General features: G+C 46.1%; 1 protein-coding gene across 4 annotated transcripts in view; it reads right to left on the bottom strand.

Moving 5' to 3' along the window:
- SIN3A (SIN3 transcription regulator family member A) overlaps window positions 1–12646 on the bottom strand; it is a 52715-nt gene continuing 40069 nt past the window's right edge. For 2 of the 4 annotated variants that reach the window (XM_060282590.1, XM_035137579.2), the window contains exons 14-21: window positions 10147–10330; window positions 8360–8924; window positions 7393–7562; window positions 6774–6947; window positions 4993–5085; window positions 3106–3200; window positions 1924–2236; window positions 1–1490 (exon numbers count right to left, since the gene is read on the bottom strand). In XM_060282590.1, coding sequence (XP_060138573.1) covers window positions 1260–1490; window positions 1924–2236; window positions 3106–3200; window positions 4993–5085; window positions 6774–6947; window positions 7393–7562; window positions 8360–8924; window positions 10147–10330 — 1825 coding nt within the window. In that variant the 3' untranslated portion in view covers window positions 1–1259. The remainder of the gene's footprint in view (window positions 1491–1923; window positions 2237–3105; window positions 3201–4992; window positions 5086–6773; window positions 6948–7392; window positions 7563–8359; window positions 8925–10146; window positions 10331–12646) is intronic. The other 2 variants (XM_035137581.2, XM_035137582.2) reach the window with 2 other exon arrangements.

Genomic DNA, 12646 nt, shown 5'->3' with positions numbered 1-12646 from the left:
TTGGGTTGGATGCTTCCCTGCCCGCAATTGGTAGCCATACATCTCTCAGAACAGGGTGAGGGAACCAGCAAGAACACATCTTTCTCTGGTAAGAACCAAGATGTAGTATTATTATTATTATTATTAATAATAATAATATTTTTTTGTATTTTTGTATTTATTTATTTTTTACAAAAAGGAACAAGTTTCCACACAAAGCACTACAATGATAACTCCCTTTGGTAGAAAGTGTAATAAAAATGTCTCTGTCACTCTCATCTGTAGGTACTAAAACCTGAACCTGAAGCCACCTGGTACTAAAGTACACAAGAAGCTAGTATAGTTATACTAGCACATCAAGCATACTTTTTCTTTAATAAAAAACAAAAAAATTGACAAGTATGTACATTTATTTACAAAAAGGGGGGAAACCAGTTTAATATAGGTTGTTGCTATTGTGAAAGCGTGTGTCGTCTGTCTAGGGGTACTGTGTAGGTGAGAGGAAGTGTTTGTGTGAAAAGCTGCTACATGGCACTAAGAGAGACTAGTAAACAAGCAGGTTCAAAAAAACAAAACAAAAAACAAACCCCAAACAAAACCATCGTTCCACTGGCACTGGAAAGGACAGACTGATCTTAAATGGTTTAAGTCAGGCACCCAGATAGCAAGGAAGGAACTGGAGAGAAAAGAGAAGGGGGCAGCAAACTCAAGAGCCAATGTTTCCGCTGTCTGGACTGCTGAGTCCTGAGAGCTGATGGAAGGTTCCAGAAAGTCTGCTGCCTACTCCTGCTGAAGCTGAAGCCGGGGACTGGGCATTTGGGAGATTCCCAACCAAGATACTCTGGCTGCAAGACTTTTTTCCTTTTTCTTCTTGGGGAGGGGATGTTCAAATGCACCACATCTTGTCAGGCTATTCAAAGCCCCCCGTTGTCACTGATGCCCACGGGGCTGGGAGAACGAACGCTGCTGGTGTGTGTACAGGCAAGGTGGGCTTCTTTCTCTACAGCGACACGGACACCTCAGCGCCCCTCATGGCATGGAGCATGCGTGGGATCTCAGCCTCTGGGCAACAGGTCCAGCTTCCGTTTCTCAGGATGGACATTTCCAAAAGTGCCCCCCCCTGGGGCAACAAGATGTACCAGCTATAAATTAGTCCAGAAGTGGCTGGTAACAGCGAGGGGCTGGGGAGGAGGTGGGAGGAAGGCATCTTCCTTGTTTTCCTTGATGAACCTGCACAAAATGTGCACCCACAAGACGACCTTTCCCTATCCCCCTGGAGTTTAGGGTGTCTTGAATATTGTGCCATATTTGACACGGTACTTGTTAATGCTCACAAAGTGCAGGTCCTCTGTGTCACAGGTGGTGGTGCAGGGCACCAAGCCTTCCAAGCCCTCCCCCATTAGCCACTTGCTAGTTTCAGCTGCCATTTCACGGGTCACATGCTCCTTGGTCCATCTGTCAACCCAGGCCTGGAATCGCTGGTGCAGCCTTTTGCTCACCCTTTCATGGGACTACAGGGAAGGGAGAAAAGAAGAGAAAGCTTTAGTGACTGGCCTTCTGCAATGAGGCCTCGGTCAGACACGCAGGCCTGCTTAGCACATGCACAACCCTCTTTTCCCTCCATGTCACAATCTGCATATAGTCTAATGGACACAGGTTTTCTGCCAGAAAAAAAGGGCTTCCGTTACACATACTCAGTGTGCCATTGAAGTGATCCCCCTTTACTGGCAACAAGGCAAGCCAATGGATGCAGAATACAGAGAGTTCCCAGTTGATCTCCCAGTAAGATATGGATCAGGCCCTGACACCTCTGGTCATAAACACAGTTGCTTTGATGAACAATGATGCAAGCAGAACCAAAAACCCCCTGTATCCTGGCTGCCTGCAGCTTTCCCTTGGGGAGAAGCCAGAGCTGCTCGCCCCACCCGCTTTGCTCAGGCCTACCTGATGGGCGCGCAACAGAGCAGTCCTCCTGTACATGTAATCCTCCGATTTGATCACGTACACCATCTTGTAGGAGTTGAGCTTGAATTTGCACTCCAGTTTGTCCAAGCTCTCCACGTTTTCCAAGGGCTTCTTGCTGAGACCCTCCTTCCCGTCCTTCTCCTGCTGCTCCCGACCCCGCTGACACTTGCGGATCCGCCTCAAGTTCCTGTAAAGCAGAGAGCCCCTGCTGGAATTAGCACCCGCCTCCCTCATCGGGCTGGACGTTGTGGCTCGCGGGGCCTGCTTCTCAAAATCCATCACACTGCTCGTGCTGAATGACGATAAGAGCGTAAGGGATGATTAACACATTTAACGTTGCCGTGGTTGCCTGCATCCTCCTCCACTTGTTGAAAAACTGCCGTGGAAAGGAGCAAATCCCCTCCCGGCAGAGTTCAGCCCAAGCTGAGAGGGGAAGGGTGATTCCCAGGCACTGGCTAAATTGGTGCTTGACCTGCACTGCGGAGGAGAAACTCCTGTTACACATAACCATCCTTTTTTCCTGACCAAAAATGTGATCTTTGATATGCTACCAAGGCACATTCATTCAAAGAATTGCCACAAAAGCTCATGATGACATTTGCTGGCTGGCTGGGTCAGTGTGCACATGGTGGTTTTTCCTCCTCTGTACAGGCAAGCATTAGATCAACCAGTCCTTGTGACCCACTCCTTCCCCCTTTGCTTGTTCCGAGCGCTCGGTGAAGGGCCTTCCACCACAAGGAGAGGGAGACATAGACAGACAGCTACGGCTGTTTTTAATGTGTGGATCAGCACTTAGCCACAACCATGCGAGAGCTTCAAAGGTGTTTACAAAGTCTGTACATAGTGCAATTGCAGGAAGCTGAAGCAGGGTTGCCCAAGTACATACTAGTGACCACCCCAATCTGAAACATTTCCTATTTCTGCTTTGTTTGTTTGTTTTGGTGGGGGGGAGCAGCTAAAATCACAACAGCAGAGGCCTACAAGGAACTCTCAGACTATTAGCAGCAGCAGCAGCAGCAGCACACAACTGCCACCATGTGCTTTCCAGCTGCCAGTTTCCTACAGGGACCCTAGGCAATGGGGCTATGATCTCCAGAGGAAATGCATGGCTCAAAATGACCCATTAGTTCTTAGAGTAATGCGCAATATCATTTCACTCACCTTGGCAGAAATACTGGCTTCTGGGCCAGCTGTTCCCGTAGTTCAGGAGAGGTAGAATCAGAATTGACGTACCGATCCACATAGTCGGTCCAACGCTGTAATAGAACACAGAATAAAGAGATGCACCAACGAGCACCCTTTAACAGAGAGGAAGCTTTCCTACGCTGGTACCCAGGGATGAAGGACCATGCATGCAGGCCCACTTCTGAGGAGCATCCATTCGCCTTCTGTGTCCAGGGCGGCTGTTTACCAGCTCCATCTGGTACGCAGGCTGAGACCCTACCTGCCCGCAGACTGTCTTGCCAGAGTGGTGTATGCTCTGGTTATCTCCCGCTTGGACTACTGCAATGCACTCTACTTTGAAGGTGACCCGGAAACTACAACTAATCCAGAATGCGGCAGCTAGACTGGTGACTGGGAGTGGCTGCCAAGACCACATAACACCGGTCCTGAAAGACCTACATTGGCTCCCAGTACATTTCTGAGCACAATTCAAAGTGTTGGTGCTGAACATTAAAGCCCTAAAAGGCCTTGGCCCTGTATACCTGAAGGAGCGTCTCCACCCCCATCATTCAGCCCGGACACCGAGGTCCAGCTCTGAGGACCTTCTGGTGATTCCCTCCCTGCGAGAAGTGAGGTTACAGGGAACCAGGCAGAGGGCCTACTGTGGCGCCCGCCTTGTGGAACACCCTCCCATCAGATGTCAAGGAAATAAGCAAGTAACTTACTTTTAAAATACATCTGAAGGCAACCTTGTTTAGGGAAGTTTTTAATGTTTGATCGTTTATTGTCTTTTTAATATTCTGTTGGGAGCCGCCCAGAGTGGCTGGGGAAACCCAGCCAGACGGGCAGGGTATGAATAAATTATTATTATTATTATTATTATTATTATTATTATTATTATTGATATGACACTCATTATTTGTAAAAACAGAGCTGGGGAAACTCTGTCTTCTTTGTTTTAGAACAGCAGAGGTATGTACCACTTTAAAGCAGGGATAGAATAATCTGTTTAAAATTACTGCTGTTCAGTGGCCCAAATGTTACAACATTTATAAGTGGCAACTCACTGATTCTTGGTAAGCCATGATTTTATAGAATTTTGTTAGTACAAATACATCTGTAACTTTCAGGATCAAACTTTGGAAGTTCAGTTCCATTTTTTAAAGAACTCACACTCCGTTTTCCCTACATTGGTAAGAATGAAAGCAGCCTGAACTATTTCATGTTAAGGACAATATATTGCTCTTTCCCTTGTATTGCTAAAAATATTGCATTACTCACCCCAAACTTGAGGGACAAAGGGCTATAAAAAGAAATAAGATTAGACCCTTTTGGCTTTGGCAGTGATCTTTGGCAGTGCACAACAGTATCTTCTACGAGTAGTCTTGGCACTGAATAATTATGTTGTGTGAACCTAAATATTTTGGAAGGACTTTTTGTTTGCTTTCAAGCCTAAGAATGCATGTGGTCATTGCTCCTCATGAAGACTTCATAGAAAAGCACTGGGCAACAACTAACTATTGGAAATTGTTGGAGGTTCACCTTGTCTTGTTGTTTGTATGTACTGTAATGCTTCAAAATGCAACATTTGGAATTAGGCACCTACTGTGGCTAATGTTTTCAGCTTGCTTTTAAAAAACCAGTTATCTAGCCGTCACGAATGTTTCTGACCTGAAAGCACCTAATCAGATGAAGCCTAAATATACTGACTTGCTTGCCTTTGTAAGGAGTTGTATAAACTATACATGTTAAAATCTGAAAAAATCCTCATAATAGAACCTGGACGTATTTTTACTGCACCTGAAGCACTTCAGTAAAAATGCATATGTGTTCCTTTGATAGCTGAAATTAAGAACCACTGACCAACAGCAGTCCTTTTCTTACCTCAGCCTCAACAGGGTCATCAGAGTTCTCCTCTTCTGTGTCAAGCAGCTCAATAGTTAGCTGAACATGGTCTCTGCTCTGAACAAACATCAACTGCACAACAGAAGACAGTACTTCAATAAGGAGCTCAATAATTCTCAGAGTTTTTATTGGGTACCCAAAGCCATATACATGCTATACAGGCTGAACTTGGCTCAGCAATGTAAAGTCACCTTGTTAGAGATCAAAGAAGGTTCAGATAAGCAAAGAGCTCACTTGAAAAGTTCTTTGCTGGAAGTCTACAGATGAAGCCGCCACTGTCACCATAGGAAGCATGAGTTTTCTTTGGGCTAGCAGCCCCCACCAAGAAACTGCATTATTTTGCCCTTAAGGTGAAAGTGAGGGAATTGCCCTGCTGGCTGCTAAGCCATGCTGCAAGACCAGGCTGGACTGCTGAGTCACTAATCCTGCAAGTCCTTCAATTCACTGAGCAAGGGGCTGGGCATTGCATTTTTAAATTAGTTCTGTGGCTACACTTTTCTGCTTCTTACTACCCCAGCTGTCTTTCTTCAGTTTCTGCTTGTTTCCCAGACTTCAGCTACAAATGATGGAGCTGAGTCCATCACCTTCTTCTCTTCCCCCAACGCACATTTTTTTTTGGGGGGGGGGGGAGAAACCAGAAGCTTTATATCAGCTTGCTCCAGCCTGTAGGAATGAATTTGGGGGGGGGGAGGGCATGGAAATCGCTGCAGGGAAACAATGGGAACACAGAATGAACTTCAGTGGAAGGAAACATTATATTTAACAGCCTTTATGCTGAAGAGTTTTCAGGTGCAAATGAAGCTCTGGGTAGTGTGAATACAACTACAGAATGTCCATGTGCAAGGGAACTAGAGAGTTGTAGAGGAGAAAAATAATTGTGAAGAGCTGGTGGAAAAACTGGGACTTTGGTGGGGCAACCTATGTATCTGTAAGGGAGGTGGGGTGGGGGACAACATTTACTTAATAGAAAGAAAAGTGTAAGGGGTCAGGACTATAGTTAATTCATGCTTAAGTCTCGTCTAGTGTAGCATTTGGGAAAGTGATGAAGGTGGGGGAGAAGCGAAAGGCACTCTACTGACACCAAAGAAACCAAAATGAAAATGATAAGAATAGCAATTCAGGGAAATGGAAGCCAGCACACAGGTGAGGCAGCCACCTTCTTTCTATGCTTGTTCAAAACAGAAAGAGCAGCTAATTGGGATCTGACTGAATGCTGCTTCTGCCAGCTTGCGTCAAATGTACTATAAATCATTAGAAAAACAACTACATAAATTTCACTAGTTTGGTGCTCCAGTTTCCAATGAAAAATTGATTTGTAAGCTTCTACAAGTTGCAAGTAATGGTGTAAAAGATCAGGCTTGGAAAAGCTGGGAAATGTTTTCAACACATATATAAAAGTCAAGAAATAACAAAATCAAAGCCACTGCCTTGTTTGACAGAGCACAACAGCTTATCTGCATGTGGCCCAGAGCATCATTAAGCAACCACTGCTGCATACAAGCCTATAGCACCTTTTGCGATTTGTCTCTATGGCACTGGAACTGGTAGGTGGTTATGCCAATAGCGGTTGCAAGGGGTGATGGCAGAAGCCAGGCAAGATACCTGGTGAATTGCTCAAGAGTAATGCAACTTGGAAATGTGCACATCCTTGGACGTTTTGCTAGCGACAAAGAAGACTGTCCCCATTCCGTTACCCCACTCTAAGTACATCAGGATCTCTCTTCCTAGCTTCGTAAAAACTCCAATACTTTTTTTTTTACCTTAAAGCAGTTCTCATCTTGCATTAGCTGCTCAGCTTTGCGCTGGTATGCTGTCTCCACAAGGGACCGAGATGACTGTGATGACAGCTGGCCTCCAGTAGCTCCACTGCTGTTCTCAGCCAGGTACAGTTCTGTCACCTGTACACAGAGTTCGTCGCTCACAATGTGCTGAAGCTGTTGATATATCATATACAGGAGACATTACAATGCTTTCTGGTAACCAAAATTACCAAGTGCAAAAAAACTCCACATAAAATTGCAGCCTAAATCATGCCAGAGAGAGAACTAACTACAGCTCACAAATGGCACACCATCAAATAGCAATTCCTTCTATGAGTAACAGGTGTGGGTACAAGTTAATTTTTGTGTAACTTGATAAACCACTTTGAAGCCTACTTTGGCATTAAGTGCTATATAAATCAATCACTCGCTCAAAATAGTACAAAATAGACAAAAAGGTAAACACAACCTCCTGGATTTCTCATCCCCATCTCCTCTGGTAGACAGGAGTTGAGGTTCAGCAGATAGTAACTATGAGCCCTGCACTGGTTTTCTAGAGCACAGCACTGACAAGGCCTGCTCTTTCTTGGAAGCCCCAGAAACCCTGCCCCCTCCTCACCTGTCTAACAAGACTCTGAATCAGCTTGTCCATGGTGAAGGCAATGTAGGCATGGATGGTGAACATCTCGCGAAGAGAGTCCTCATATTGCGAAAAGTCCATGTTGCCGTCCAGCAGGTTCCGCACCATGTCTAGGAAAGCAGGGTAGTAATCTTCCACATCGATATCCACTAAAAGGGGAAAGAAGGATGCTCCACGTGAGACCTGCTTCTCCCTCCCTTTCACCACCTGGCCATTAAATGTTGATATGGGCCAGTTGTTAGGTGGGAGATTATATTGGAGTTTGAGAAAAAGGTTAGGAGGGAGAGACTGTGATGGAGTTTGGCCGGTTTCGGGCAGAGTTTGGCTTTTAGATGGGTGTTCCCCATTCTACGCAATCACATGTATCAATCTATCTATCTATCTATCTATCTATCTATCTATCTATCTATCTATCTATCTATCTATCATCTATCTATGCCAGTCCTCTCTTGCCCACCTATACAGTTGTACCTCGGCTCCCGAACACCGAGCTTCCTGCAGCCAATCAGAAGCCGCGCTTTAGAAGTCGAATGTTTCAGAAGTTGAATGGATTTCCAGAACGGATTCTGTTTGACTTCTGAGGTACGACTGTATGTGTTTGGGATGCCATATTTTCCTTCCTTATCTGGTAGATGCAGAAGCCTATTTCTTTCTCTTCTCTAAAGATATACCTAACTCATTGTTTGCTAGCAACGAGTTACCAAGCTTTGTACTGGGGGACAAATTCATCGAGTGCAGAGCTAACACTCATTTTAAAGCCCCTTAAGCTATTGCCATCGCTCTAGGTTGTAGCAGTTGACAAGGCCTTTCATGGCTGGAGCAAAAGCCAAACTGTGCTGATGGGAAGGAAGATGGCTCTTTAAAAGAGAAAGCAGCCCCCCCGTCCCCCTTCTGCCTTGGAGACCATTGTCAAAGACCAGCCCCAGCCACGTATGGGTGTACTCACTTGGCTCTTTCAACCGCAGCTGGATGGCAGGGCTGCCACTCTTGTCACGCTTGACACCCAGCACATCCCGCTCCCACTCCCTTTCCCGATTCTCCTCTTCAATCTGCCGTTCGGCCTGGTTGTATATTCGCAGCAACCGCAAGCAGAGGATCTGGTGGAGACGGAGGAAAATGTACCAGTTGTTGTTGACATAGAACAGGTTGTAGACTTCATCCATTCCACGCAGCTTCTGGGCTGCCGTGTTGCTGAAGAGCAGCTTGGCTTTAGGAGGGCTACTACCCCCCACACCATTGTGCTTTTTCACGGCCCCTGAGCCTTCGTCCACATCCATCTCTTCCTCTTCCTCCTCCTCCACATCAGACAGCTCGCCTCGCTGTGCAAAGAGCAGGTCTGGGATGAAGTGATACATGATCTGCTTGATTTTGTATTTGTCTTCTTTCTGGATGCCTGTCTGCCGCTTCACGTGGTGGATAATTAGAGAGGCAGCATCGTCCAGGATCTGTTTATCTTCGTAGGCTAAGGACAGGTGAGGGCCAATGTTATCTTCAGAAGTCTGCTCCTGCCTCTGAAAATCAGGAGAGAAAGAGCATGAAACCCATCTCCACATGGCTCTCTTCTCTCATCAGCTGAAAATCACTGCCTGGGCTGGACAGGAAAGTGCTCTACCCCAGTAAGTATAAAAAGATCTGTGCAACTAATTAGTTTATACCAGGGGTGTCCAACTTCCAAGAGACTGCAATCTACTCCCACTATAAATAAACTGGCAGTGATGTACCCACTGGGTTGACCAAAGTTGTTGAGCTTTTTTTGGGGGGGGGGGAGACCAGAGAGTTGTTTTCATGTGATCAACAGCTCACAATTGGCCCACTTGGACAGCTCTGGCTTATACAAAGCCACTTATCTGGAGGCCAGAGCAGACTTCCTGGCACCCAAAAGGCCCACTTTTCCTTGAAAGCTTTCCCACCATTGGCTCAGCTATTTCTCCTCTCTATCCGAAACCCTTTTGCCCACCTCAGATTATAGTACAGTGGTACCTCAGGTTACAAACACTTCAGGTTACAAACTCTGCTAACCCAGAAGTAGTACCTCAGGTTGCAAACTTTGCTCCAGGATGAGAATGGAAATCGCGCGCCAGCGGTGCAGCGGGAAGCCCTATTAGCGAAAGCGCGCCCGCCTCAGGTTAAGAACGGACCTCTGGAACGAATTTAGTTCGTAACCCAAGGTACCACTGTAACAAGGAATGATATTGAAGGATATAGTCCTCTTTAATTATTAGGGCTGCCAAACACTAAAAGCAGCCCTGTTTAGGGAAGTTTTTAATGTTTGAAGTTTTATTCTGTTTTTAGTCCTCCATTGGGAGCCACCCAGAGTGGCTGGGGAAACCCAGCCAGATGGGCAGAGTATAAATATTATTGTTATTATTATTATTATTATTGTTATTATTATTATTAAGAAATTGAGTTTGTCATCTACCACCTAATCAGTTTACTGCATATGGCCACAACCTGGATGCAGGTGCATTTTTTGATGTATTGAACAAATGGTGAAGTAGTTTGATAAAAATCAAAATTAAAAAAGCAATTTGATAAAAAAAGAAGCTGTCACCCACTGTTAGAAAAAAGCGAACTTTCATTTCCATTTTGTATTATAGTAACAAATAGCCTTAAAAGAACAAGCCCCACCAAGAACAAAATTGAAATATTGCAATAATTCACAACATCCTTTCCATCAATTGCCAATCAGGATGAAATAAGGCTGAAACCGAGAGGACAAAGCCTCCAACCTACCTCATCGTAAATAGTCTCAATCTCGCTAAGAAGGCTCTTTGATCTTAAGACCTTGGTGTCATTTTGTTTAAAGTTGATGCCCTGGTGGTCAAGGGACTTCAGGTAGTATTTCTCATTCTGTTCCCGCCACACTTTGTTGAATCCTCTCTGGGCTTCTCTCCACTCCTCCTCTTTCATTTTTAACCTTAGCAGAAAGAAAGGCAACATGGCCTGAGAGATGAGTATAGCCATGAGGACTAGCAGGAATAACGCATACTGCTTTTGACAGACTTTAATATTCAAGGGATATTCGTGATTTGACCACATTCAGCATGGGAGAACATGAGCAGAAGGTGATGTAACACAGAAAATGGGCTACTTTGGTCTTGCTACATTCTTGCTCTCTATTATAATTCATGACTAGATCAGAACATTCCAAATTAATCACCATTGTGGATCTTTCCCTGTTTAAAAAAACATTCTCTGCCATGAACAGAAGTTTACCATCCGCTCTCCTGTAGCAGAAGCTTTGTTGTAACTTCATTTGAATCCACTCAGCTGTGAAGCTCACCACATGCTCTTGATGTAACCTACATCACAGGGCTTTTGTGAGGATAAAGAGAGCTAAACCCCATCCATGTATGCCACTCTGAGCTCAGGGGGGGGGGGCGAGATAATAATAATAATAATAATAATAATAATAATAATAATAATAATAATAATAAATTTATACCCCATACATCCGGCTGGGTTTCCCCAGCCACTCTGGGCGGCTTCCAACAGAGATTAAAAAACGTATTAAAAAGTTCCCTAAACAGGGCTGCCTTCAGATGTTTTCTGAATGTCAGGTAGTTGTTTATGTCTTTAACATCTGATGGGAGGGCATTCCACAGGGTGGGCGCCACCACCGAGAAGGCCCTCTGCCTGGTTCCTTGTAGCTTTGCTTCTCGCAGTGAGGGAACCGCTGGACCTGTGTCCTGGCAGAACGATGGGGGAGGAGACACTCCTTCAGGTATACTGGGCCGAGGCCGTTCAGGGCTTTAAAGGTCAGCACCAACACTTTGAATTGTGCTCGGAAACGTATTGGGAGCCAATGTAGGTCTTTCAGGACCGGTGTTATATGGTCTCGGTGGCCGCCTCCAGTCACCAGTCTAGCTGCCGCATTCTGGATTGGTTGTAGTTTCCAGGTCACCTTCAAAGGTAGCCCCACGTAGAGCTCATTGCAGTAGTCCAAGCAGGAGATAACTAGAGCATGTACCACTCTGGCGAGACAGTCCGCGGGCAGGTAGGGTCTCAGCCTGCGTGCCAGATGAAGCTGGTAGACAGCTGCCCTGGATACAGAATTGACCTGCGCCTCCATGGACAGCTGTGAGTCCACAATGACTCCCAGGCTGCCCACCTGGTCCTTCAGGGGCACAGTTACCCCATTCAAGACCAGGGAGTCCTCCACACCTGCCCGCCTCCTGTCCCTCAAGAACAGTACTTCTCTCTTGTCAGGATGCAACCTCAATCCATTAGCTGCCATCCATCCTCCAACCGCCTCCAGGCACTCACACAGGGCCTTCACTGCCTTCACTGGTTCAGATTTAAAAGAGGTAGAGTTGGGTATCATCCACATACCGATGGACACCCAGCCCAAACTCCCTGATGATCTCTCCCAGCAGCTGCATGTAGATGTTGAAAAGCATGGGGGAGAGGACAGAGCCCTGAGGCACCCCACAAGTGAGGGCCCAGGGGTCTGAACACTCATCCCCCCCCCCACCACTTTCTGGACACGGCCCAGGAGGAAGGAGCGGAACCACTGTATGACAGTGCCCCCAGCTCCTAGCTCCTCTAGACGGTCCAGAAGGATGTTATGATTGATTGTATCAAAAGCCGCTGAGAGATCCAGCAGAACTAGGAAACAGCTCTCATCTTTGCCCCAGCCCGCTGGAGATCATCAACCAGTGATCATTCTAGAATCATAGAATCGGAAGAGACTACAAGGGCCATCCAGTCCAACCCCCTGCCAAGCAGGAAACACCATCAAAGCATTCCTGACAGATGGCTGTCAAGCCTCTGCTTAAAGACCTCCAAAGAAGGAGACCCTACCACACTCCTTGGCAGCAAATTCCACTGTCAAACAGCTCTTACTGTCAGGAAGTTCTTCCTAATGTTTAGGTGGAATCTTCTTTCTTGTAGCTTGAATCCATTGCTCCGTGTCCGCTTCTGAGTCTGAGTCCAATTCAAAGTCTTGGCTTTAACTTTATACAGTGGTACCTCGGGTTGAGTACCCAATCCGTTCCGGGGTGCCGTTCACACCCCAAAAAGTGCTCAACCCGAGCGGCGATAGTGTGTGTGCACAAAGTGCTGATAGAGCAATTCTGCACACGCGCAAAGCATGCAGAATGCTTCTGCGCATGTGCGAAGCGCACAGAATGCTTCTGTGCATGCGAGTGTGGTGGAACCTGGAAGTAAACACTTCCGGGTCCACCAAGTACGCAACTTGAAAGTATGCAACCTGCAGCATACTCAACCCGAG

The sequence above is a fragment of the Zootoca vivipara genome, chromosome 14 (genome assembly GCF_963506605.1).
Source record: "Zootoca vivipara chromosome 14, rZooViv1.1, whole genome shotgun sequence".
Taxonomy (NCBI): Eukaryota; Metazoa; Chordata; class Lepidosauria; order Squamata; family Lacertidae; genus Zootoca; species Zootoca vivipara.
This window is presented reverse-complemented; position numbering and strand designations above follow the sequence as displayed.